Below are 27,369 nucleotides of genomic sequence, written 5' to 3' on the forward strand. Positions count from 1 at the left end.
AGTTCAGGTTTATATAGAATAAAAGCCCTTATTTTATTTGTCCTAGTCAAACTTTATTTATTATTGAAATTTATATTTAATTTCATTGTCGCTTAATTTTTATTTTTTAAAAATCCATTACATAATCAAAATGAAAGATTTTGAGACTAGTTAGTCAAATATGATAAGCAATGGAATCACAAAACTATGTATCGAACACAGAAATTTATCATATACTGTGCACATAGATTATCTATTTGACTTTTTAAAAGTCAAAATAAGTCAAAACTCACATCAGTTATCAAACAATTAAATAATTTTTAATCAAAATTATTGCTTTCTTAATTACAAGCTGAACTTTTTTAAATATAAATTGTTTTGAAAACTAAATGATTTCCCTTTACACTCATGTAACAGAAGTGAATAATAAAGTTTCATTATTATTAAATGTAATTAATATTGGAATTGCTCAGGTTCTTCTTCTTCTTCTACAAAATGAATTGCATTTTTGAGGGCCTAAACATGCTTGAAAACTCATTAAACTTTGCACACACCCCAAAAGTGGTGAAAATGTACATCTGGTATGGGTTTCAGAAGTGGGTGTGGCACAATGGCTCAATAACGCCATCTATAAAATTTCAAGGAATGTTTCACATACATGTATGAAATTCGGTAGACACATGCTAGTTTTGTGACATCTATTCATCTAAAGGCTAATATTCAATTATAGTCATAGCGCCACCACCTGGAAGCCGGCGATTTGGCACATATAAATGACTTTGACATATTCCTTCCATAATTACCACTTTAAATATATTGCCCACGGTTCGCTGTTTTCCTAAAGCCACAGGGTGGTGGTGAGCCCACGTTGCAACTTTAATTACATTTATGTTTTTAACTTAATGGCTCCTGCACACAACAAAAACAGTCATCTTAAAGGGGAAAAATATTTTATTTTATTTAATTTACAGTGAATATCCAATATATACATGGGTGCTTCAATATCTGACAAGTATTGTATCACTAAATGGTGTTATTTTAATACATTAAAATAATCCTTTTTTTCCTATTACAAGTATAAATGTTGCTGAAAATACCCTATAATCTGCATTGATGTATTTCACTCACCACAGACTACTAATCTGTGGCTCACACTGGAATGATGTCACTCCACATCTGGATCTACAGCTACGACCGCAGCATTTCTTCCAGTTTAACGTCACACTCCTCTCACGCTCACCAGTCACGCTTAAACACACGCTACTCCTCTCTCACTGCATTTCCCTTTCACTTCTGACCCTTCTCACGTCCACTGCAGGACAAAGGGTTCTTCCACACACTCTTTGGATTCAAACAGTAACAAGCTGTGTACGAGCATCCTTTTCTTCACGATTTCTTTAGTTTCTGAGGTATAAGAAGCAGCTTGTTTCAGCCCGGCGTGCTGAAGTTCTTCAGAGCCTCTTTCATCTTGTCTCTGGCCAGAGCGTAGCGCCACACGATCTGCCGCACGTGATCCTCCTCCTCCCGTTGCAGGATGCGCAGGAAGTTCTGGAGCTCAGGAAAACTGAACGCATCCCACTGCCAGAAGAAACAATAACATCATGTTCATACCTCAAATGCGCATATATGCCTTTAAAAGCTATTTTGCATATTTAAATAGGTATTTTTTTCAGAGGACTTCCTGTCAGAAGGTTGTTTACTCACATTAACTTCCCCCGTTTCATTCTCTTTAAGGACTAAACTGAGGACTTTCTCGTTGGGTCCAGCACACAGGTGCAGGAAAAGTGGACGTTCGTCATCTGCTAACTTCCTTAAGTACACTAAAAAGAGAAAGATGACATGAATTTTATTATTTGTTTACAGTGTGTTTATTGTTTCGTGTAAGAATCAATGTAGAGAAGATGTCAGAATAACTATCAGTGCTCTCCTCACCTTGATTCTGTCGCTCGCTGCGTTCGAACAGTGAGTACTTGGCCGGATTGTCCACCATGGTGAACTTCCTCAGCAGTGCTTCGATGACCTCTCTGGCCCGCGTGCTGGAGCTGATGTGCAGGTGTTTGACCGTGTCTCTGGGTAGGTAGAATGAGGTGCGGCGTTTCAGTGCTTTGTCTTCCCGACAATCGCCATCCCGTCCCGAGGAGGAGGACATGCTCCGCGGAGGAGGGAGAGACACGGGCCGGGCCAGCTTGAACTGGACCTTTATGAAGCCAGTGTAAGATCCATCACGGTTCTGATGGGGAGGACCACAAACATTTACATTTAGTATTATATTAATTTATATATTATTACATTTATGTATTATTATTATAATGATTACAATACAAACAACACAAATAAACATATACATACATATATACATATACATACAATAATATAATGTATTATTAATATAATTAAAATTCAGGCATCACTTATATAGATATATAATAACATTATGTATCATTTTGTTTTATTATACTGCAAAAAGTGAGAAATAAGTGTTTTTATGAATTCATAAACTATATATATATATATATATATATATAAGAAATAGTACATATTTAATATGGTATATAAATAGTATATATTTATATATATAAGAAATAGTACTCTATCTTACTATATTATAAAATTATTTTATATTTAAATAAAATGTATTTGGTAGAATAAAATGCATATATATATATATATATTCACATTATTACATAAATAATTAAAATTATATATGATTATTATATTATTAATAATAATATAGGTATAAATATCATTTTGATAACATTTCACAATTTTTAATTAACAAACGGTAAAAAAACAGTATGATATATTTATTTAGGTAACACTTTATTTTAAGCTGTCCTTATTACATGTTTCATGTACTTACTATTAAAATAACAATAAATTATGCATAATTACATGGAAGTAAACCTAAAGCCCCATTCACACCAAGAGCGATAACTATAAAGATATTAGCGTCCTCACCAGCGAACGTTATCGTCTGTTTATTCTAAGCGAATGCTCATCTGCCGCTTTAAATTCTCGAGCTCGTTACAGCAGGATGGATTCTGATTTGATGTCAATGTTTTTATCGTTCATCAGCTGGAAAAAAATATTCTGAAAGTATTGAAGTAATAAAAGTATTGTTTCTCTGTGCCTTTATCGTTATAGTTGTGGTGTGGACTCTTTATCGTTATCGTGCTTGGTGTGAACGGGCCTTAAACCGAACCCTAATCCAAACCCTAACCATATAGTAAGTACATGTAGTTAATTAATATTAATCAGTACTTAAATGTATAATTACACTGTAACAAGGACACCTTAAAATAAAGTGTAACCTTTATTTACATATTTAACACTGAAAGTATTCCTTACCAGAACCATGAAGAGGTTACTGTTGACCTGAGCGTTGTATTCTTTCACTTTCTGTTGTATTTCACTGAGGGACAGCTCCTGTTTCCTGCAGTCCACTGGCTCATCCTGTGGGACAAGAGGACAGTGTGAGATGCGTCACATGACCACAAGAGGGCGGCAAAGAAATCTCAAGACACTCAGATTGGCTGATATTCCTCAAAATATCTAACAGGGGTGCCCAAACTTGGTCCTGGAGGGCCGGTGTCCTGGAGAGTTTAGCTCCAACTTGCCTCAACACACCTGCTGGGAAGTTTCTAGTATGCCTAGTAAGAGCTTGATTAGCTGCTTCAGGTGTGTTTAATTGGGGTTAGAGCTAAACACTGCAGGACACCAGCCCTCCAGGACCGAGTTTGGGCACCCCTGATATATAACAAACAGAGAAGCTGTGAAAACTTGATCATTTGTCCTATGGGTTTTTCTGAGACACAGATCAACAAGGATCTGATTTAGAAGAAATTTGACAAAAACAGTTGGATTTTTACGCAACTCTATTGAACAACACTTGCTAGTTGTGTTTGTAGAGCAGAACAATCGCATTCTGAGGCATAAAGTGGGTTTGAAATAGTCTTTCAGATCCAGCTGGATGCCTTTACCCACGACTCACAGAGAAAACAACCCTCCCTCATCCAGAAATAGCAGACAGGAAGTGGAAACATACACACACTCACATTCATGTCGACTCTAAATTTTCAGATTTCAGTCAGTACATTACCTCTAAAACTTCACACGTATAAAATCTTCCTAAATTTGTGGGGGAAAATGATTCCTACATTTGAGAGCCAGCTATTTTGTTTAAAGTAGTTATATTGATTATATATTAAGAATTTATTATATGTAATAGCTACTTAAATTAACAAATTAATATAAATATTTTTAAAATTCAATTTATTTGGTCCTTTTTACATTTATATGGTTATGTTATCTTTTTTTTTTTGTAAAGCTGTACTGTGAAAAGTACCATATAAATTGAAATAAATATTAATTTAATTAGTTAATAAATATGTGCTTGAATAAATGTATAATAAACACGTAATATAGGCCTACAGTAAATACATTTTCTAAAAATTATTACAGCCTATTTTAGAAATAATTTACAATATTTATCAATTATAAATGCATAAGACGAACTCCACAAATAATGTACAATTTGATAAAAAAAAAATAGACTAAAATAATACATAAAGTGTTTCATTGAAGTCACATAAATAAAAATAAATCTGGTCCAGGTTTATGTCTGAATAAAAAAGCTGGTTTCATGAATAGTAATGAAGGTTTAATGAAGTCTTTATATTGATTATGTGCTGTAAGGATACATGAACAGACTGCAGCGATGCTTTTATTTGTTAATCATGTTAAGAGCTACTCAGCATGACATCATCTAAAGAAGAGGACCCCCCCCCCCAGCGCCCGCACACACAAATAAATAAGTTTAAAATATTATATAAAAAGACAATAGATATGTAAAATTAATATATAATTAGATTCAAACTACTGATTATACTTTAATTTTATACATTACTTAAATTTGTTCTCGAGCTCGTGAGTAGATGTAAGCATTATTTAAAATAAACGCACGCGCGCACGCTTTGGATTTCCGTTAGTTCAGTTTCACCCGTTCAAACTGGACTATAAAGTCGCGAAGCCGCCCAAAAACACCAAAATAACACGCAATGCTGGTTAATATTGTATTAACCGCTGTCTTACTTTTTCCTTGCGTCTTTTGGTCTTTCTGAGCGAGGTGCGCGCGGTGTAGAACAGCTCGAGCTCGTGCTCGGAGTCGCTCTGGCTGCAGTATCCGCTGCTCGCGCTGCTGCCCCAAGTCATGTCCAACCGCTCGCAGTCCGTCATTATCACACCGGGACTGCGTGAGAGCTTCCGCTGGGTCTGAGGAGGATGATGTGGCTGTCTGACCGACCTCGTGCAACCGGGACGCAACCGTTAGGCGTGACTCGAAACCCCACCCTTCCGCTGAGCTCCGCCCCTCGGGGTGAGTTTACAGCGCGCAGGCTCCTCCCCCACTTCAGCCTGCCCCGCCCCCTGAAACCCGGCTGAACAATGGAAGATAGTTTGCTGTTTAAAACATGTATAAAATTTCGTTTCTAAATATTTTCTAACCAATAAAAATATAATTACACCTACAAATAATGATATAATTATTATAAAAAATGACATACAGTAATATGTAATATTTTCTATAAATTAAAAATATATAATGCATTTTAAATAGTATGTTTATAATAGCAAATAATAGTATGAATATATAATTATTATTATTGTTGTAGTATCCAATAATGGCAATTTGCTAATCTACATAAAATTCTATAATTTAAAAAAATTACATATAGCCTAGTAACATGTAATGTTTCTAAAAATATAACATTTATTTTAAATAGTACATGTATAATAGTTAATAATAGAATAAATGTACTTTAAATACATATACACTATCAAGCATATAAAATGTATATTATCGATAATAATAACAATTATTAAAAGTATTATTATCTACAATATTACCAATTCACATGCAAACATTTAGTACGACAAAAAGACCATGCAACAAACAATGTCACTACAGCGGGCAAATAAAAATATTATTACATCTACATATAATTATACATGAATTATAAAAAATAATTACAGTAATATTTGTTAAACAAATATAGAACATTTATTTTAAATAGAACATTTATAACAGTAAATAATAGTTATAATGTATTTTACATTATTATGCATATCAAATGTGTATAATAATAATAATAATTATTATTATTATTACTACTACTACTACTACAGGCATAATTGTTGGGTTTCAGGAGGATATATACACATATAAATACTCCATATATCCCATGCCATCTCCATAAAATGTGCTACTTGAAAAGTCTTGTGTGTATTTAAAAGGATAAAAAATATAAGAAAGACCATCACGCAAATGTTGCATGACCAAACGAGATTTTAAGATGATTTGCACATTTGTAATTAGATAAGATCTCCATTGTGAAGCACCATTGACTTGAGCTGATTAGTTCATTCACCCAGCTGTCAGTCCTCCACCCTCCCCCGTATCACTCTCACACCATTACTCAACACACACTCACTTACACTGAAAATCAATGGCAGATCCCTCCTTCACTGTGACTATCATCTTCCATTATTATGTAAATAATAGCTAATTATAAACCAAATATCCCATGCAACTTTAAATATACAGACACGCTTAATAAAATCCACATTTTGCAGAAAACTTAAAAAAATTGATCGATCTAAGAAATCGGGCTAGTTGATGTATTTACATTTCAAATGCTAAAATGTAAGCAGCTGCTCCTCCGTGGCGCTGTCGTAAATTGCACGTGTCACAGTGTGTGTAGGACGGTAATAAACCCGCACCGATGGCATATGGTGCATTGAAACGCTGATCTACGTCTAGCGACAGATGACAGGGTGGAACAATTGAATTACGTTTAAATGTAACGCCTGCGCACATCTCTGATTTGCATTTACTGGTAAACTCTCCTCTCTAGTAGTGTTAGTAGTTCGCTCACCACATTAGTGTCCGTCTCGATCGTGTCCTCGCAGTAGTTTAGCTGTTCGCTGACGGCGTCGTAGTTCAAGCTGCAGTCCAGTTGAATGAAGGGTTGACAGCGGTAGTGACAAGTGTAATTACAGTCTAAAAAAACACAAACGTTCATTCACAAACCGAAACCACAAATACATAGAAATTAAGCTGTTTTGAAGAATATGGGTAAAGAAACTGTTGACGGTACCCACTGACTTCTATAGTATGGAAAATAATACTATGGAAGCCAATGGCTACCGTCAGCTGTTGATTGCCAACATTTTTCAAAGTATCTTCTTTTGTGTTCAACAGAAGAAAGAAACTCATACTGGTTTGAAATGTGAAGGTTAGTAAATGATAACAGAATTTAAATTTTTGGGTGACTGTCCCTTTAAATACAGTTCTCCATTCACAGAGCTACAGTTTAAGAGATCAAAAGTCAATTTTTTTGGTGGCACAAACTGAACCTTTGTAAGAGAGGTCAAGCGTTTCCAGTCCAGAATGGTCTGGTTCATCATGAATGAATGTACAGCGCCGCCTGCTGGTCATGCTGATGTATATTCTGGGTTATTTGATCTGTGGTCTGGTTTTGACTGACACATTTTTCTCAAGGCCTTACGAAGTGTAAAAACAATGCTGTTTATGATCGTTTCAATATTTGATCACTTATTTTAAAGAAAGAGAAAAACTATATTTTTACCTTTTCTGAAGAAAATGCAGGTAGTACATTTACATTTACATTTAGTAATTTGGCAGACGCTTTTATCCAAAGCGACTTACAATTGGGGAATACAAAAAGCGATTTATCTTGAAGAGGCAATCAGACAGAGGAAGTGCTCTTAACACCAAGTCTCAGTCATTGTTCAAATAAGTACAAGCTAGTAAGCAGAGAGAAAGATAGAGGGAAAGGTTTTTTTTTTTTTTTTTTGAGTTTAGGATGAGGTCAAGTACTGCCGAAAGAGATGAGTTTTCAGTTGTTGCTTGAAGGTTGCCAGGGATCCTGCGTTCCGGATAGGGGTGGGAAGATTATTCCACCAGCCAGGAATGGTGAACGAAAATGCTCTGGAGAGTGATTTTGAGCCTCTCTGTGATGGTACCACAAGGCGTCGCTCACTAGCAGATCTCAGACTTCTGGAGGGGATGTAGGTTCGTAATAGTGAGTGGAAGTAGGAGGGTGCTGAGCCTGTGGTCGTTCTGTACGCAAGCATTACTTGCATAGTACTTGCAAGTCTCACTGATACAACACCAAAAGATATTCTGGGATGTCGCCATTCCAGAGAATTGCTAAGGTGTTCTGGTTGGTTGCCAAAGTGTTTAGGTGGTTGCTAAAGCATTCATTTATGAATTAATGCAGTTATTTATAAATTTATTTATTTTCTCTTTACTATATTTGTTCATTATTTTCTATATTGTATCTGTTCTGTTAGTTTGTTTGTGCAGTTTTTTACTTGAAATACATTTGAAGTCAGTTGCACGTATTTTAACAACTAATCTGCATGCCATTAATTCATTTATAATTTTTTTCATAATGAAACAATTCAGTTAAACACATAATTCAGGTATTAAATTATTTATTTTATTAATTATTTATTATGATTAATCGCATTCAAAATAAAAGTTTTTGTTTATATAATATATATGTGTGTGATGTGTATATTTATTATGTATATATAAATGCACATACATACAGTATACATTTTGAAAATATTTACATGTATATATTTATATTAATATCATTTATATTATAGATAAATATTTAATATATAAACATAAAATTTTTCTTAAATATATACATGCATGTGTGTGTATTTATATAAACATAATAAATATACACAGTACACACACAAATATTATGTAAACAAAAACTTTTATTTTGAATGCGATTAATCGCGATTAATCATTTGACAGCACTAATTTATTTATAGATTTACATTTATGTATTAATACATGTATTAGTATTTTTTATTTGCTTATTCTATTTGCATTATTTGACAAAGTTTAATTAATTTTTTGTGTTTATGCATTTGCAGTATTTATTTGCTTGAGTGTTATTTATTTGCTATGTTTTGTGACTTACTTAATAAATTGATGACATTATTGATTGATTTGATGTTGGCTTTCCTCTTAAATTTCTTAACCATGTATTTAGAACACACACCCACCCACACAATCTCTAAGACGCTTTCTAAACTGTCTTTTTCCCTGTCTAAACGTCCTTTTCCTATTGGCTTACGCTCTCTGAGGGCCAGATTGTCTTGACAGCAGCAGAAGACAGATATGGCAGTGGAAATGGTCTCGATTATCTCCTAATGACTCACGTGTGCAGCGGAGGCTCTGGCGGTACAGGCCCCAGATGAACTCTCCGCAGAGGTCGCACCAGCTCAGCTGCGTCTGGCTGCAGGGCTGGAAGTCGTGTCCCCATCCTGGTTTACACGTCAGCCAGTCGGGGTCCTCCAGACGCACGCGCTCCCCCACCATCCGCACCACCTTCTCTTTGCTCCACCTTTCCAGAGTGGGCCCCGCACGGGGCGCTAACTCGATGCGGTCATCTGGAGTCAAGTCCTGCAGTTCAATAAGTTCACATTTTGCCATATTGGGAACACAAGAGGCTGAAAAGCATGGCTCAGAAGGTCATGGGAGATGATTCATAACTTCAGACCACATCTGATGTGTTTGCACATCCAGGCTCAGAACAAACATGGATCACTCTGTCAATCCTACAGTCTTAATATAAAAGAGATGATGTTTTTTTTGATGAGTTTTCTGAAAGATGTTCTCTCAAGTCAGTTTTCAGCAGCATCTGGCTCAATCTGAGGAAAAACAACAGATATTAGATTAGATTATGCTCTATATTGTGGTTTTGTATGATTATAGCAAATGTGGATATATATATATATATATATTCTTTTTTTTTCCATTTCTTTAAGTGAGGACCCTTGATATTTGTTGAACAGAATTAAATGTTTAATCTGTCTTCTTTAAACATCAGACAGAAAGTCTACAAATGGGAATATATGTGTATTTAACATTCCAGTGGGTTTGTGCAAACGAATCTGTCCTTTACAAAACCACTTGACAACATCTATCTGGAGGCTGATCAGTATGCGTGAGGAGGGATATTGCACTCAAGGGTGTTTTGGACCATTTTTGTTGTAGGGCACCTCTTTTGGCTTCTGTCCTAATCCAGAGAACAGGCCTGAACAACCAATCATGAACAGAAAGAGGCGTAAAACTGGGTCACAAAATCATAGCAAATAAACAAGTAATAAAACAGACAAATATAGTGAAGAATAGAATAGAATAGGATAGAATAGAATAGAATAGAATACTGGATAAAGATTAGATTTGAAAGCATATTCAATTGGGAAATAATGCAAATAATTAACTAAAGGAATAAGCAAATAAATAAATGCACCACTAAATGTATAAATACATGCTTAAAAATAATAATTAAATTAATAAATAAATTTTGTTTTTAATTCAATTAGTTTAATTAAAATGAATGAATTAACAGAATACAGATTAGGTGTTAAAATGTGACTTCAAATGCATTTACTGCATAAACTAGTTAATAAGTAATAAATGCATAAATAAACAAATCAAAAGAATAGAATACAATATAGAAAATAAATCAATGGGATAAATGAATAAATGCTTAAATACTAGAAATTATAAATGAATACAACATACAGATAAAAACTAATGTGGAAATGTGTAATATTGATTGCAGACAAATGACACACAGAAAAGAAAACAGACAAATAAACAAATATAAGGAAATAATCTCTTACAGATTAGATTGGCAATTTGACGTCATTGAGAGAAAAAAAAACCTAAAGTACAAATTTAAGAAAGTATGTGTCAGTTAAAGTCAGTTTTCACTCGTATTTGGACCTCTTGTAGTAACTGTTTAAGAAGACAAACCTACCTTAAACCAAAGTAAGTCACTTAATGGTCAGAGGGACAGTGAACGCGTCGGTTTCCTCAAATCCGTCTCAAATTAAGAGTAATCTGCGCGCGACGCGCGTTTGAGAGCAGATCACGCCATTGATTGCTCAAAACTGAGGAAACGTCTTCCATTACGCACAAGACTGAAGTGAAAATGATCCTCCACCGGCAGCGAGATGTGTTTTCTCGTCGCAGCCGTTAGTTTCTCCTCTGAACGCGCACCTTGTCCGGCGCGAGCGCTTCTGCGCATGCGCCATAGACTCAGATTAACGCTTAATCCGGCGCGATCTGTCCTAGTTTGAGTGGACATCACTTCCTGAAACATTTGGTGGACCCTCTAGTCTTATTCTGCGAACCCCCGCCTCTGGGTCTGTTTACAGTGACCTTATTTAAAATTAAACTCGTTCTTAAAGGGACAGAGCAGCCAAAAATGATTCACTCTCACATCATTATTTCCTCTGAGGAACACAAGCAAGATTCTTATAAAGCAGCACTTTCCCATAAAAGCGCTCCATGCAACTTGTATGCTATGTATTTTAAATCACATGATAGTGCAGCTACAGAATTGTGCATAAGTGTTGGATATAACCTTAAGAAACTGAAAAATTGTAAATCAGTTCCCATTTTCCCTTGTGAAACTTTCAGTGCAAATCTAGTGCACTTAACTCGATGCACACTAGGAGTTGGCAGACATCCATATAGGCTTGATGTAACTCTCTTTCTCTGATAGCGGATGTCTTCTATCATCAGGAAGGGAGGTCTGGAGACCCACAGGAGGAGATAAGGAGGCTTCTGTCCTCCGTTCGGTCTGGATGAAGGCCAGCGGGTCACAGGACACAGGAATTCATGCCAGTAATTGGTCGTGAATGTCTGATTTTGTTAAGGTCATTGGATTCTCCAGTCATTTCATGACATTTCACTCTGCTGTTCTCCCTGATATATGATTGTAACTATATTTGGGGCCAATTTGCAATATTTTGATTCAGAACAATGTCCAGTATGCAGTTATTAAATCTTTAATCAAGAATATTAACTGTTTTATTAGTATAGGCTATGTATGGATCAATGCCTAGATGCATTTTTTTTTGTACTCATAAAATAGATTTGTCTCACACTGAAATTGTTGATGAATGATCCTAAAATAAAAGTGTTGTAACCATTAAGTACACTAGTATGAAGTACTTGAGTATGCACAGCATTATTATTTTTCAAATTGTCATAAAATTTTTTTATCAAAATATTTTTAAAGGAAGGTAAAAAGAAAAAGTAATTGACCCCTGTATTTATGAACTGAAAATCAATACAATTGAAATAAAACATACAATATAAAATAAACATAATAATTTTTAGTGCTGTCAAATGATTAATCACGATTAATCTCATCCAAAATAAAAGTTTTTTGTTTACATAATATATATGTGTGTACTGTGTATATTTATTATGTATATATAAATACACACACATGCATGTATATATTGTGAAAATATTTACATGTATATATTTATATGATATATAAATATATTTACATTTACTTTACTTTTAGTCATTTAGCAGAAAAAAAGTAAAGTAAATATATTTAATATATAAACAACATATTTTTCTTAAATATATACTTGCATGTGTTTGCATTTATATATACATACTAAATATACACTGCACACACATAATGTAAACAAACACTTTTATTTTGGATGCGATTAATCGTTGGACAGCACTATAATTTATATAAATATATAAAACTAAATGGAGAGTAAACAAAAACATACTTTTAAAGATAAAAACATTACTGACCCAAGTATTTATAAACAGGAAAAAAAATCTAAAAGTAAAATAAAAAATATTTAATCTAAAAATAAATACAAACACACAAAAAAAAACATACCTGTACAAGAGGAAACTTCAAAGAAAAATATATATAATTAATCAATCAACTGGCCTAAATAAAGAAATTTATTTTCTCAAAATACTGCACGGTTATAGTGGATTTTATTAATTAAAAAATGGGTCTGAGTTCTGGTAAAATCTACACGGACACAAATAACAGTGAACTTTGAAGGATTTAATCATTAGCAGAATCTGGGAAAAAAAAAAGAAAGAAAAAAGTCCAGTGTGATCCTGCAGGTCAAACGATGGAAAGACATGCATGTGAACATCAACCCCCACGTCAGCAGTCAGCACGAGCAAAGGACTTTCTAGAACAGAGACAATCTGGAAGAAATTATTACTGTAATCGCCAAAATAAAAGCTACCTACCTACAACACACTTCGGTGGAAACGAGATCAAATTCTTGAATCATGTTACGTGTTTAGACTTTAATTTATGGCAGTAACAATAAGAAATTATTAAACATCATATTTATAAATCTGATATATTCAGAGTCGATTTTGCTTGAACGTATGGGACTTTTATTTTGACAGACGGGTTTGAAACCGGAAACCTTCAATGAATCAAGAGTTCCTGGTTGAGATTGAGAGCAGCTCGAATGGGTTTGATTGTGTGTGTATGTAAATGAGCTGTACTGTGCAGATTTGAGCTAGAGGCAGTAGAAACAGAATATGAGCGTGCATCACGAGTCGGAGCCTAAACTGTACCGCTACAGCAGGACGCTGTGCGGCGTCTTCACTCACGCGCTGTGCGCGCTGTTCACCGGCTTCATCACTGCTCTGAGCAGACCTGGGTCCAGTGAGTAAACACCTCCGGAGGAGACATGTGTTTACTGCATAGTGTTGCTATATGAGCAAAACATTTGTGATCTTTGTAATATATTTCTCACAGGAATATAATTGTACACAATTATAATAATTCATTAAAGTATTAATAAAATGTCTTAGAAATATCCTATAAATTATATACATACAAATAAAAAATGCAATGTTTGTATGCACAAAACAAGATTAATGACAAATCTAAGTGCAGGAAATACATAAACACTAGCATATAATAATACATTACAAAAAAGTAAATAAATATTTTGCAATATAATGAAAGTACTGATACGATTAATTGTGTGTATATATATATATATATCGTGAATATTATTTTGTATAATAATAACATAGTATCATAATATTAACGTCATTATTATACACTACTGACAATAAAATACACTTTTATTTAAGTGAATTTTTTTTTAAATAAATATTTTATACTGTGAACTATATTATGTTATATTATAGTTACGTATATTAACTATAATACAGTATTGATATTTTATTTATTTGTATGTTTATCACTGTAAAAAAAGAATACGGTAAAAACTGGATGCTGCGGTTGCCAGAATTTTACTGTAAAAAAAATACAGTAACATTTTAGGTTTTTACGATTTAACTTAAATTTAACAACATTAGATGTAACATACAACCCTAATGTACACAACTGACAAGAAAAAATTAAGAAAAACATAGTTATTTCAACAAAAAAACATAAGTGAAATGTAATGCAGGGAATTCTGGGAATGTCAATTCACTGTAATTAATACGTAATTTTTCTGGTATACTACCGTAAAATTACATGTAATGCCCAATACCGTTTTCACCGTAAATAGTAGCCTAGGGGAACTTACTGTTAAGCAATTAATAGGTTTTTACTGGAGCATTTTTTCAGTCTTTTACCGTTAAAATCAGTCATTTTTTACAGTGAATATATACTTTACTGTTTATTTATTTTGTGTTAAAATATATATTGTATTATCATAATACATTAATTGTAATAATAAATTAATATTATGAAATGATACAATATTGACATTTTAAAATATTTGTAATATATTTTGATGATAATACACAAATTAATATTCATATAATTATAATTTATTTTAAATATATAAAAATAAAATAAAATGAACTCCAAACAATATAATGACATCAAGTGAATGAATGGATGAATAAAATAAATAAATGCATTATTTCTGTGTATGAGGCTTATAATATGTATTTATGTCAGTGTTGTTGTTTTTTTTAATAAAACTATTAAAAAATATTTTAGGTAAATAAAACAAGGCTGAAAAAATCTAAACATTAGACGAAAAACTTCAAGGAAACTTAGAAATGTTACTTGGAAACTAACAGACATAAGTTTATAGTAAAATGACTAAAACTGAAACCAAAATAAAAAATCAAAAGCTAAATACAAATATCGTAAAAATAAATAAATAATGACAAAAGAGCAAAACAAAATCACTAAAACTTAAAGTAAAAAGAAAATATAAAGATAAAAATGTATTCAAAATAATAAATACTAATAGTGTGTAATAAATAATACTAAAATAACTGTGTGTTTGTTGACAGGTCTGTTCTCATGGCATCCGTTCCTCATGACTCTCGCTGTGAGTTTGACGCAAATTCTGCCCACATGCCTTGATAGTTTTGCACGTAAATAAAGGTTATCTCCTAACTTCTTTGTGTGTGTTTTTCTCATGCCCATTCTCTAGTTCTCCTTCTTCATGACCGAGGCCGTGCTTCTGTTCAACCCCTACTCATCTCCCGTCAAGAAGCTGAAGCACAAAGCTAAAGGCCGCCTGCACTGGGTTCTGCAGGGTTTGTGTGTTTGCTGCGCGACCGCAGGGCTGGCCGTTATCTTTTACAACAAACACCTCCACGACAAGCCGCACTTCAGCACGTGGCACGGGGCGGTCGGGGTGTTTACGGTCGCTGTCGTCGGGCTGCAGTCGCTCGGAGGACTTCCGCTCCTCTACCCCAAACTAGCCAGAGGCTGGTCGCTGGCCAAACTGAAGCGCTACCACGCCACCTCCGGTTTGCTGGCGTACCTACTGGGCAGTTTGAGCTTGTTCCTCGGACTGTGCTCGGCGTGGTTCAGCAGCAGCGTGAGCGGGTCCGGCTGGTACCTGGCCGTGCTCTGTCCCGTTCTGAGCGCTCTGGTCATTATGAGTCAGGTCACGAACGCTTACATGGCCCGCAAACCAATGCAGTACTAAAACTGAACTTAATCAGTTGGACCCGAATTGAAAGTTACTGAGCGAATTTTGTTAATTGTGTAAATGTTCTTTGCGACCACTATACCTAAAATCTAAAAATATATATTTTTAATAACCGTTTTATATTTTTGGATTCATTTCATCATTTCATTTTTGGTGCAGATATCTTTGGAGATGACTGAAGGCAACTAATTTTTCAAAGATTGTGTTTATGAAATTATTTGATATTGCTTTGATGTTTATGCAGTTTTAAATGTTTTCGCATTTATCAGTTCCAGTCCGCCCTTTTCTGTTCAATTAAACAATTGCAGATCATGAAAGAAAACATTTATGCCAACAGATGTTTCTTAATGATTGTAGTTTTCATTCTAATTTTGCACAAAATCTTTTTCTGTTGAATTAAACAATTGCAGATCATGAGAGAAAACATTTGCCTTTTTATTTTGACTGAACGGGTTTATATTATTAATATTCTTATTGAAATATGGTGATATCTTAAGGAGCAAATGACAGAAATCGGTTTTGTCTAAATGTTGCACAAAATCTTTTTCCTGTTTAATTAAACAATTAGATCATTGAGAACTGTTACTTAAACTTACATATTATTATACATACAACATTAATGAAATATTAAAATTGTAAGGAGCAAATATTTCTAAATGGCAGAGATCAGTTTTTGTTCATTTGACAAATTTTCCTATTCAATGACACAATTGCAGGTCATGTATAAAAAAAATTTTTACTTTAATTTTATATAAATTATTAAAATGATATTTATATTCAATTGTAAGCAAGAAGTATTTAAACTTTGTTCAAATGTGCAAATCACGTTTATAATGCCTATTTTATATGAATAATTATATGCCGATTTTTCGTAAGCTTGTGGACTAAATTTAAATTCTTGAAATTTTACAATTTCAGATTTTTGTTTCATTTAACTGCATAAAATTGTATTGTTAATATTTACTAACATTGTTTAATATATATATATATATATATATATATATATATATATATATATATATATATATATATTTCTGAATACAAGAGTCGTCAGGTTTATTTGTTAAAACAATATTTAATAAATACAATGTCACTTGAATGTATTCCTCTCCGTGCTGGGAACAGGAGAAGCGCCTGTATGAGATCACGTGTGTTTGCGGCTCCCGACTGCTGAATCGCTCCCAGATCGTGGTCTTGAACTCACCTATGGGGAAAAAACCCTGCGTCGCTCGGATAGAGGGATTTTTTTCCTTAAAAAAAAGGTTGAAAACGTATAAAAATAAAAAAAAGAATGAAAATGAATTACTCTTCAGCATTATAAATAAATATTTCTGGTAAATTTGTACATAGTTAAAAGAGAAAAAGCTAATACATAGGTATGCCGTAAGATGTTACAAAACAAAGATTCAAATAACAACGAAAAATATATAAAATCACATGTCAAATGCACACCATTGTATTTATATAACAGCCTCTGCAGACTCAGGCCAAAGTTCACGATGTGGGTATCTGCCAATCAGAAAGCAGACTGTGGGAGGAGTCAAAATAAAGAGCTCTAATAGGCACAGAGAATGAACAGTGTTATTGGCTGAGGGATTTGTCAGTCACAGGTCAACCAGCGCGAATCAACATTGACACAAATATTTAACACGTCGAAATTCTTCGAAACGGCCCAACAAACACTTTGGTCATGACTGTGGCCCCAACCCGGATGAAACTGAATGAGCGCGCAGATAATTCGAAGCACAGATTTCGAAAAACAATGGCTAGTAGGGTCGCATAACAGTCTACACATTCGTAAGATTATCCCAATGGAGAACAACGGATGATTTTGTTTGCTACGCAATTGAACGAGAACACAGATCCATTTGTCTGCTTTAAGGCTAATATTGAACTAAACGCACTAAACTTACGTCCCTCCACCAAATTTTAAAGGCTAACATGAAAATACATTCGAGCTTTTAAGGTTTTCCTTGTCACTTTTTTTTTTTCTCCAAGGAAAGCAAAAAGGTCTCGGCGGTGCTAATGCTAGGCATGGCTTCTGTCGTTCTACAATTCGATTGTTACGAATTCCCCCCGTTGCCCAGTCTGCGATTTAAAACGAATATGAATATTCATGTAGGACCACCGTTTACAAAAGTAATAGTAGTACTTACAATTATAATAAAAAAGGTCACATATGTTTTTTCATTTATCATTCCAGGTGATGCTACAAGGTCTAGCAAACGGCTAAGTATCTCTAAAGTCATCTCTTACGAATGCAAACAGTCTGTAAAGACAATCACATTTAAGTTCGGTTCGGTATCCTCTCCGAGGGAATTCGTTAGGTCCGTGTCCAGGCCCTCGCGAGAGAGATACGACTAGGGCTCTTCATGTTTGCCCTGTGCTCTGGTCCCTTACGGTAAAGAAAAATATATAATCGCCTTTCTTAACTCCATGCATATTCAGCATTTGGATTTATATAATTTCAGTTCCATCCAATAGGATGCTTCCATTTGGAACAACGGAATCCAAGGCAGCCAATCACTGGCCCGTCACCTCTATGACATCGTCATCCGAGCTGCTCCCGCCATTCTCCGCAAGTGAGAGGTGCGTGTCAGGGCGGTTGAACGCTGCCCCCAGCAGGCCGGAGGAAGAGAGGAAATTGGAGGCAGTGGAGGCAGGGGTTGGCGTAGAGGACAGGCCTCTAGGGTGTAGGGACCCAGGGAACAGTGGCTGGGAAAATGGTACCGGGAAGCCGGAGAGCATGCTTGCCATGCCGGGGTTCATGAGGAAGGGTGGGAGCGAAGAGGAAGTGGAGGACGATGACGAAGAGGGCACCGAGGATGAAGAAGGGACTAGCATCCCAGCATGGGTGGAGGATGTGGTGTTGGTTGAGCAGGTCGAGGAAAGAGTGCTGTTGGACACGCCAAGTCCAAGTGGGTCAGTGGGGAACATGGCATGTAGATCACCCAGAGCCTGGCCGGTTTGCTGTAGGAGGTGCGGCCTGCTTCCAAGCGAGGGGGGAGTCATATGACCCAGTGCGCCCAGCAAGGCAGAGTTCAGCCCCATGGATGGGAACCCAAATCCGCTGCTTAAAGGAAATCTTGGGTAACTCCCACCTACACCAGTTGATGTTGAGGTCCGTTTGGCGCTAGGTGGTTTGGTTGTCCGACTTTCCAAAAGTTTCCGCTTCAAACTTTGAACGTCCACAGACGACGCAATGTCATTGCTGAGCTGCCGGTGTTGGTCGGGGACTCGAACTGGGTTCTGGATGGGTCTGTCTGCTCCAGAGGGTTCAGGTGTTCCTGAAGATGGCAAGTTCTCTCCCGCTGGAACTGGGTCCTTGTTACTCTGGAATTCTCGGAACAGATTGTCTTGGGGCGAAGGACGAGGCGGAGCCTCGGGGGTTAAACGTTTTGGCTCCTGAGGAGATGCACGACCGTTACTGACAGAATGCAAGGGAGGGCCGGATTCCTCTGTTAGAAAGAGAGAGATTTTGTTAGTTTATGTTGGTGTAGACTACTAGGTAAAGATCTGAGGTGGTCATCGAAAGATCGTAGAGTCACACCCCAGTAAAGGATTAAACCATCAACAATAAAAACTGTGCTCTTGATCAAGGTAAAGGCCTCTACACCCATGTGACTACTGCGGGATATTATGCCACAGAGTGATGCATAGAACAAGTTTTGAATTAATGAGTGTAGGGGTGGTAAGAAAGATGAACAGTTTCAGTTTCGTGAAGTTTTCGATATTCTCAAAGTTTTTTGATTGTACACACCAGCGAGGTAAAGCATCTTCATTTTGCCTCTACCTAAATCAGTGGGCCTTTAATGGCAGGAACGGGACAATATTCAGGACAAAATCTTAAGGGGACGGGACTAAAACATCGATCCTACGCAGATCTTGTGCTACAGAGGCCCAAAATGGAAAATGTTTGAAGCAACAGATCTTTTGTCTTCGGAAAAATGTGCAATGGTGAACTTTGCACAATAATCAATTTTCTGACATTCCTACTTGTAAAACTGCAACAGAATATGTATTGCATAGCATTGTTTGTCCTCAAACTCGAAGACAATGGCACTATTGTCATTTGGTTTCTTATGTTTTACCATCTTCTGAATGCGAGTTAAAAGAATGACTTAAAAGTTCAGAAGCAGGAATATCCCACATCTGACTTTGAAACGCATTTAAAGTCTATAAAATGGGGTCAATTTTGCCACTAGCTTATGCCAGAAGAACTGCTAATTTACAAATTAGTAAATTAGCACACCTCTTGAAGCTGTGGCTCCTCCTTCCGGTGCTCTTGGCTTTCCAGAGCGGATGGCAAATATCCTCCCATCATTGGTCCTGATGTACGTGCCTGCAGTGAAAATGACAGAATATGAAGTGAATAAACCTTACCAACACCCAGTGAACAGCAAATGCTCTCAACAGTTTTCTGAAACTGAGGTACCTTTGGATCCTCTGATAACGTGAATACTCTCTCCTGCGCCGATCCGGGCTTGGACATCTGTGCTGCTGTTGGAACCTGGGATCACAATATCTGCAGAGCAAAGATATTGAATCATGAAGAAACAAACTGGGAACATGAAGCAAGAAGTTGCAAGCACTATAAGTGAACTGTCTGTACCAGTGGTGGTGACAACGCGCTGCACATAAACGCCGGCCTTTTGCAGATAGTTGACCGGGAATCCCGCGCTTGAACTGGGGATGCCCATGGGTACCTGTCGGGGCATCATGGGAATGGGTGTGGACTGAACTGGCCTCACGCTTGCAACTGGTTTCTCTTCTAAATGAGGAGGGGGCCGCCTGAACGAATGGTTTGGATAAGTAAAAACATTTTTAAACACTCGAAACAGAAGGGCTCTACATTGAGGGTTTCTGTAGTGGACTCACCAGTTCCTCTGGCTGAAGGCAGGGATATTGGTGAGTCTCTGGTCGCTAGCTGGGTAGTAATGTGCGTAAGAGGGCCGCTGATACGGCACGGACGCCCGCTTCTCATCTTCATAGCTTTTCTTGGCTGCTCTCTTTTCTGCTTTGGACAGTTTCAAATCCTTGCGGTCCATCAGGAGAGACTCGTGATGGAACGGTTGCTAGTGTGGAAAACAGACAGATATTAGCATAGGCGACTGAATGACCTAGGAAGGAATATTAGCACTCTAATCACTTAATCTTTTCAATATTCATAAGTTAAACCTTCACCATTGTAGAATTTAGAATTTGTCTGAAATAATCCAATTCATAAATGTTTGCTGGTGTGACATTCGGATAAAAATGAACTTATGTGACGGGATGCTCCAATATGGTTATGAAGAAACGTGAGCTTAACCTAATTAATACTCATGAGCTCACACCAGTAGGATTCATAATTTTGCCAGAATAGCTTAAATTGAACACTAAATAGCTGATGTATATACAGACAGAGATAATATGTTACATGTCTAGATGTTTCAGTAAGGTTATAAAGAAATGAAAGCACAACCTAATTAATAACCATTAACTCACACCATAGTAGAATTTATAATTTTGCCAGAATAGCTAAACTTACATGCTAAATAGCGGATGTATTATACAGATAGAGATATTATGTTACATGACTGGATGTTTCAGTAAAACTATGAAGAAATGTAAGCTCGACCTAATTAATATTCATGAGATAACTCCATTAATAATTTTTCTAGAATAGCTTGATTTGGAGACTAAATGGCTGGTTTATAATATAGATAGGTTCATTTCTGGAGCATCCATGTAATATACTAATTCAAATTCATGGAATACTAACATTTTAAAACTGTAAAGAGTAATTACCTTGGTTAAGAGGTGTGGATATAACAGGCAGGCTTGTTTAATGACGATTTCCAAGTCCTCACTAGGGACCAGCTCTGATCGGCTGGAATCAGGCTCCTCCTCCACAAAGTGCAACAGAGACTCCACTTCCTTCCGCGTGAAGGTGAGGACAGGGTTCAAATCATCCACGACTCGATCTGGTCAATAGGTAATCATAACGTCAGAACTGTTTTCACACGAAGACACAAAAAAATCCCACTTTCCCGCCCTCTCTTACCAGACATGCCCTGCTTGGACACCTGTCGGTCGTAGATCTTCTTCTCCAGTGTGAAGTCACACACCAGCCTATAGATGTGGCAAGGCTTGCACTGGCCGTAGCGATACACGCGACACACGGCCTGAGCGTCGTGACACGGATTCCACGATGCGTCGAAAACCACCACACGATTCGCGCCGATCAGATTCACCCCCAAACAACCAGCCCTGCAAATACAGCAGCCTGTTAGTCCAGACCTCATCGTTTTGTCAATTTGTCCAATGTTTGTTGGAATATTTTTGTGCTCAAGTTCACCTGGTGGACAGCAGAAAGACGCAGGCTTGGTTGTTCGCTGGGTCGTTAAACTGGTTGATGAGTCTTTCTCTCTCTGAAGCCGATGTGCTCCCATCCAACCCTGCACAGAAGACAAAAAACTGAGAATTTAGAAAGAAATACCACAACAAACCTTAGGCAAAGTTGATCTATAGGCCACAGAAATTAAAATACATTTACACATTTATTCATTTAGCTGACGCTTTTATCCAAAGCGACTTACAATTGCTATATATGTCAGAGGTCGCACGCCTCTGGAGCAACTAGGGGTTAAGTGTCTTGCTCAGGGACACATTGGTGTCTCACAGTGGATTCGAACCCGGGTCTCTCACACCAAAGGCATGTGTCTTATGGGGAAGTCGTGGCCTAATGGTTAGAGAGTCGGACTTGTAATCCGAAGGTTGCGGGTTCGAGTCTCCGGCCGGCAGGAATTGTAGGTGGGGGGAGTGAATGTCCAGCGCTCTCTCCACCCTCAATACCACGACTGAGGTGCCCTTGAGCAAGGCACCAAACCCCCAACTGCTCCCCGGGCGCTGCAGCATAAAAAAAATGGCTGCCCACTGCTCTGGGTGTATGTGTGTTCACTGCTGTGTGTGTGCACGTTGGATGGGTTAAATGCAGAGCACGAATTCCGAGTATGGGTCACCATATTTGGCTGAATGTCACTTCACTTTTTCACTTATCCACTGCTCCATCAACATTTATTAATAATTTATTAAATGATTAATAAATGTTTAAAGTGCCCATATTATGGATTTTTGAAAATGACCTTTCATGCAGTGTGTAACATGCAGTGAATGAAAACATCCTGCAAAGTTTTAAATCTGAAAGTGCACCGTGTATAAAGTTATTGTCTCTCAAAAGAAAGAGTCGACTCAATCATTGAAACGAAATGAATCCCAAGCCATTTCATGTTGACATCAACATGAAAAATTAGCATTTTGTCCGCCCACTTGTTGGTCTTTTCACATTGGTCTGAATGAAAATGCAAATTCATTCTTTGCCACTAGGTGCTGCTTTTGAAGTGTTAAAAATAGCTGTTTTTCCTGCTTTATCAGGCATTACGAAATGAAAAGGAGACCAATCGACCAATCACCGCAGATTAGTGTCACGTAAAGGAGGGATTTGGAAAAATTAATATTTGAGCAAATCTTTTGGGAGTCGTTGAGCAAGTAAGGTAAAAATAAATTCATATAGCTTAGAAAGTAACATTACATGAATATTATTAATTATTATTTATAATATTAAAATTATAGGACACTTATCACACGTATTATTTGTCTCACATAGTATAAATAAAGCTTTTAAAAATATAGCTCTTTTTATTTTTTTTTCATTCATTTGAATTATGATGATTATTATATTTGTTTCCAAAATTTTTAAACATTAAATTTTAAATCACATTTAAATTTTCCTTTTAAAAGCTTTCAGAAAACATTTGTGTATTTTTGTAATTTCTATTACTTTTTGATTAGTTTTTTTTAATCTTTAAAATTGATTTTTATTTATTAGTTTTAGTTTATTTAGTTTATGTTTTAGTGCTTCAAGTTAAACTAAATAAAAATGAGCTAACGTTTCTTTTATTTCATACAATGAACTTTTTTTTAGCGTTTTAGTTTTAGTTAACAATAACAACCCTGGTGCTTGGAATCAGCAAACGTTTGAAAACTTACTGTAGTAATTGACGTTCCGGACCCAGTTGTGCATCCCAGTTTCTGTTTGGATCGGCATGGGCCTCCGACTCAGGAAATCTTCCATAATCGTAAGCGTTGATAAACTCTGACTGCAAGAATCACACACAGATAAAGAAGCCAGTGCAAGCGTCGAGGTAAATCTAAAATAACAGCATGACTGACAGTTCAGGATGCCTAAGGAGAGATCACAGAAAAAGGCAAACATCTGTACACTGTCACACATAAAACTGCAAACATTTCCCACCTGAAAACAAGTATTTTATCTCCTCGTTTCACACTCTCGTCAATCAGGTGGAAAAGCAGAACCATCTTGGCCGAGTTCTCCAGAACACCCGTCTGGTAGTCAGTCATGATGTCTTTTGCCTAAAACAAATGATTCAGAATTATTCAAATGTGTTCATAACGTGCAGAAATTAGACCCTGACCACCAACATTTCCAATTAAAATCTATTCAAAATTCCGCACCCTGAAGCAGACAAAGACCAATCATAATATTTACATATACAAGTCTTCAAGGTACAGTAGCGAAAACAGCTGGTTCTAATTCTAAGATACAATACATAAAATGGTCATGTAAAAAAGCCTTTTCTAACATTATAAGCTAAAAAGAAAATGCTAAAGGCAAATGAGAAAGTGAACAATGTGTTCTAGGACTACACGATTTGGGGGAACACATTTAAAATACATTAAAAAAAGCTTGATGTTTGCTGTGCTTGTTTGTAGGGTTGTACAATTTTCCCAAACATTTTAATAATAATAAAAAAAAAAAAAATCTAGCAATATAAAACTGTAAATATATAAAACAATAATACTTGGTATAATTATTTTATTATTAGTGTAAATAATATGCATTTGTAAAAGCATAAATATCTAAAAGTTAATATTGTGTACTAAAATATAGAAATATGACCATTTAATACAGAAGAAATATTACTACTGAAATATTTCACTGAAATTAAAAAAAAAAAAAAAAAAAAGATATATATATATATAGATAGATATATATATATATATACACACACACACACACACACACACACACACACACACACACACACACACAGGTCCTTTTCAAAAAATTAGCATATTGTGATAAAGTTCATTATTTTCTGTAATGTACTGATAAACATTAGACTTTCATATATTTTAGATTCATTACAACACAACTGAAGTAGTTCAAGCCTTTTATTGTTTTAATATTGATGATTTTGGCATATAGCTCATGAAAACCCAAAATTCCTATCTCAAAAAATTAGCATATCATGAAAAGGTTCTCTAAACGAGCTATTAACCTAATCATCTGAATCAACTAATTAACTCTAAACACCTGCAAAAGATTCCTGAGGCTTTTAAAAACTCCCAGCCTGGTTCATTACTCAAAACCGCAATCATGGGTAAGACTGCCGACCTGACTGCTGTCCAGAAGGCCATCATTGACACCCTCAAGCAAGAGGGTAAGACACAGAAAGAAGTTTCTGAACGAATAGGCTGTTCCCAGAGTGCTGTCTCAAGGCACCTCAGTGGGAAGTCTGTGGGAAGGAAAAAGTGTGGCAGAAAACGCAGCACAACGAGAAGAGGTGACCGGACCCTGAGGAAGATTGTGGAGAAGGACCGATTCCAGGCCTTGGGGGACCTGCGGAAGCAGTGGACTGAGTCTGGAGTAGAAACATCCAGAGCCACCGTGTACAGGCGTGTGCAGGAAATGGGCTACAGGTGCCGCATTCCCCAGGTCAAGCCACTTTTGAACAGAGAAGCAGCACTGGACTGTTGCTCAGTGGTCCAAAGTACTTTTTTCGGATGAAAGCAAATTTTGCATGTCATTCGGAAATCAAGTTGCCAGAGTCTGGAGGAAGACTGGGGAGAGGGAAATGCCAAAATGCCTGAAGTCCAGTGTCAAGTACCCACAGTCAGTGATGCTGGTGTTGGTCCACTGTGTTTTATCAAGGGCAGGGTCAATGCAGCTAGCTATCAGGAGATTTTGGAGCACTTCATGCTTCCATCTGCTGAAAAGCTTTATGGAGATGAAGATTTCATTTTTCAGCACGACCTGGCACCTGCTCACAGTGCCAAAACCACTGGTAAATGGTTTACTGACCATGGTATTACTGTGCTCAATTGGCCTGCCAACTCTCCTGACCTGAACCCCATAGAGAATCTGTGGGATATTGTGAAGAGAAAGTTGAGAGACGCAAGACCCAACACTCTGGATGAGCTTAAGGCCGCTATCGAAGCATCCTGGGCCTCCATAACACCTCAGCAGTGCCACAGGCTGATTGCCTCCATGCCACGCCGCATTGAAGCAGTCATTTCTGCAAAAGGATTCCCGACCAAGTATTGAGTGCATAACTGAACATAATTATTTGAAGGTTGACTTTTTTTGTATTAAAAACACTTTTCTTTTATTGGTCGGATGAAATATGTTAATTTTTTGAGATAGGAATTTTGGGTTTTCATGAGCTGTATGCCAAAATCATCAATATTAAAACAATAAAAGGCTTGAACTACTTCAGTTGTGTTGTAATGAATCTAAAATATATGAAAGTCTAATGTTTATCAGTGCATTACAGAAAATAATGAACTTTATCACAATATGCTAATTTTTTGAGAAGGACCTGTATATATATATATATATATTTTAGTTTATTGTACAATTTGTTACATTATAATAAACTAATATTTATGACATCTTATTTTCTGCATTTTCAAAAGTTAAACCAACAAGCTTCTACTTTGGCAAAAGCCTCAGAGCTCTTAAAGCTTTTGTTGACAACAGCTGGTTTATAAGCGCCACTCATTTCGCAGTAAATTTTCTTCTCAAATTTGGTATGAGTCACTGAAAAGACTCTGAAACATGCATCACATATTTATTTAATTTAATCGCACATTTGTGATTTGATAATTGATAAAAGCCATTATATCACCATTTAGGTGATAGAGAGTCAAACACATTCTGAGTTGCGCAGTTTTACCCATTCATATGTGATGACTTGGTTGGCCTTCTCCTGTAAGGGGTTCAGGGGTCCCATAGCAGCCATCTTGCTGTTGGCCGGGTCGGACAACTTGCCCTTTATTCCCGGAGCGGAGCAGCGGGTCCCGCTGGTGGAGTTGAGGTCATCCAGGTCAAGATCTTGCTCATTGGCCAGATTTTCCTTCTGCAGAGCTTCGTACAAAACGTCTGGATGATTCCAGATCTACAGGACGCACGGAGAGGAGTCGTAAGTACATCAACCACTGTATATAAGGTCAACAACCGTTACGTCTTTGGGTCGTAAGTACCTTGCAGCAAACACAGAAAGCTTTAAGCGGGTTGAGTCCGAGCCACCCGGTGTTTCCCGCCTCCCTGAAGCGGTTCATGAACTCCGTATAGAGCGCCCTCTGCAGGCGAGACAGTCGCACCAGGATCACGTGCTCCTCCTTCACCGGCAGCTGATTCCGGAGAACATCATGACCTCGTCTAGCCAGGGAGAGAACAGTTTAGCTTCATTTTTTTGGTCCAAAATGAATGGT

At 36.5% G+C, this 27,369-nt stretch overlaps 3 protein-coding genes across 11 annotated transcripts in view; 1 reads left to right on the forward strand and 2 right to left on the reverse strand.

Annotated features, from left to right (window-relative positions):
• Window positions 1-914: 914 nt before the first annotated feature.
• LOC306875430 (ras association domain-containing protein 1-like) lies at window positions 915-11,288 on the reverse strand. Of its 8 annotated transcripts, none has more exons than XM_079425973.1 (9): window positions 10,854-11,239; window positions 10,717-10,758; window positions 10,087-10,121; window positions 9,244-9,735; window positions 6,912-7,036; window positions 3,328-3,432; window positions 1,912-2,209; window positions 1,684-1,799; window positions 915-1,557 (listed from the first exon to the last, which is right to left on the reverse strand). In XM_079425973.1, the coding sequence occupies exons 4-9, from the start codon at window positions 9,515-9,517 to the stop codon at window positions 1,408-1,410; spliced, it is 1,068 nt and encodes a 355-aa protein (XP_079282099.1). In that variant the 5' UTR covers window positions 9,518-9,735; window positions 10,087-10,121; window positions 10,717-10,758; window positions 10,854-11,239; the 3' UTR covers window positions 915-1,407. The 8 variants fall into 8 exon arrangements, with proteins under 8 accessions (XP_079282099.1, XP_079282100.1, XP_079282098.1 ...); XM_079425974.1 differs by having other exon boundaries at window positions 10,068-10,121; window positions 10,854-11,146; XM_079425972.1 differs by having other exon boundaries at window positions 9,990-10,121; window positions 10,854-11,146.
• A 2,030-nt stretch (window positions 11,289-13,318) lies between these two features.
• On the forward strand, window positions 13,319-16,230 carry cyb561d2 (cytochrome b561 family, member D2). The gene is made up of 3 exons (XM_079425872.1): window positions 13,319-13,556; window positions 15,161-15,198; window positions 15,304-16,230. The coding sequence occupies exons 1-3, from the start codon at window positions 13,430-13,432 to the stop codon at window positions 15,805-15,807; spliced, it is 669 nt and encodes a 222-aa protein (XP_079281998.1). The 5' UTR covers window positions 13,319-13,429; the 3' UTR covers window positions 15,808-16,230.
• Window positions 16,231-16,872: 642 nt separating this feature from the next.
• Window positions 16,873-27,369, reverse strand: part of LOC306875554 (helicase ARIP4-like) — a 29,694-nt gene continuing 19,197 nt past the window's right edge. For both annotated transcript variants that reach the window (XM_079426209.1, XM_079426208.1), the window contains exons 11-22: window positions 27,139-27,316; window positions 26,832-27,053; window positions 24,107-24,225; window positions 23,842-23,951; window positions 22,151-22,250; window positions 21,857-22,062; window positions 21,601-21,776; window positions 20,689-20,885; window positions 20,423-20,601; window positions 20,246-20,335; window positions 20,063-20,152; window positions 16,873-19,268 (exon numbers count right to left, since the gene is read on the reverse strand). In XM_079426209.1, coding sequence (XP_079282335.1) covers window positions 18,334-19,268; window positions 20,063-20,152; window positions 20,246-20,335; window positions 20,423-20,601; window positions 20,689-20,885; window positions 21,601-21,776; window positions 21,857-22,062; window positions 22,151-22,250; window positions 23,842-23,951; window positions 24,107-24,225; window positions 26,832-27,053; window positions 27,139-27,316 — 2,602 coding nt within the window. In that variant the 3' untranslated portion in view covers window positions 16,873-18,333. The remainder of the gene's footprint in view (window positions 19,269-20,062; window positions 20,153-20,245; window positions 20,336-20,422; window positions 20,602-20,688; window positions 20,886-21,600; window positions 21,777-21,856; window positions 22,063-22,150; window positions 22,251-23,841; window positions 23,952-24,106; window positions 24,226-26,831; window positions 27,054-27,138; window positions 27,317-27,369) is intronic.

The sequence above is a fragment of the Barbus barbus genome (genome assembly GCF_936440315.1).
Source record: "Barbus barbus genome assembly, chromosome: 9".
Lineage (NCBI taxonomy): Eukaryota > Metazoa > Chordata > Actinopteri > Cypriniformes > Cyprinidae > Barbus > Barbus barbus.

Coding starts and splice junctions, on each gene's coding strand:
- LOC306875430 (XM_079425971.1), bottom strand. CDS start 9,517: ATGGCAAAATGTGAACTTATTGAACTGCAGGACTTGACTCCAGATGAC. Junction 3,433..6,911: donor TCGAGACGGACACTAATGTG/GTGAGCGAACTA, acceptor CTTGTCCCACAG/GATGAGCCAGTGGACTGCAG. Junction 1,800..1,911: donor CAGCGAGCGACAGAATCAAG/GTGAGGAGAGCA, acceptor TTCTCTTTTTAG/TGTACTTAAGGAAGTTAGCA.
- cyb561d2 (XM_079425872.1), top strand. CDS start 13,430: ATGAGCGTGCATCACGAGTCGGAGCCTAAACTGTACCGCTACAGCAGG. Junction 13,557..15,160: donor TCTGAGCAGACCTGGGTCCA/GTGAGTAAACAC, acceptor GTTTGTTGACAG/GTCTGTTCTCATGGCATCCG. Junction 15,199..15,303: donor CGTTCCTCATGACTCTCGCT/GTGAGTTTGACG, acceptor CCCATTCTCTAG/TTCTCCTTCTTCATGACCGA.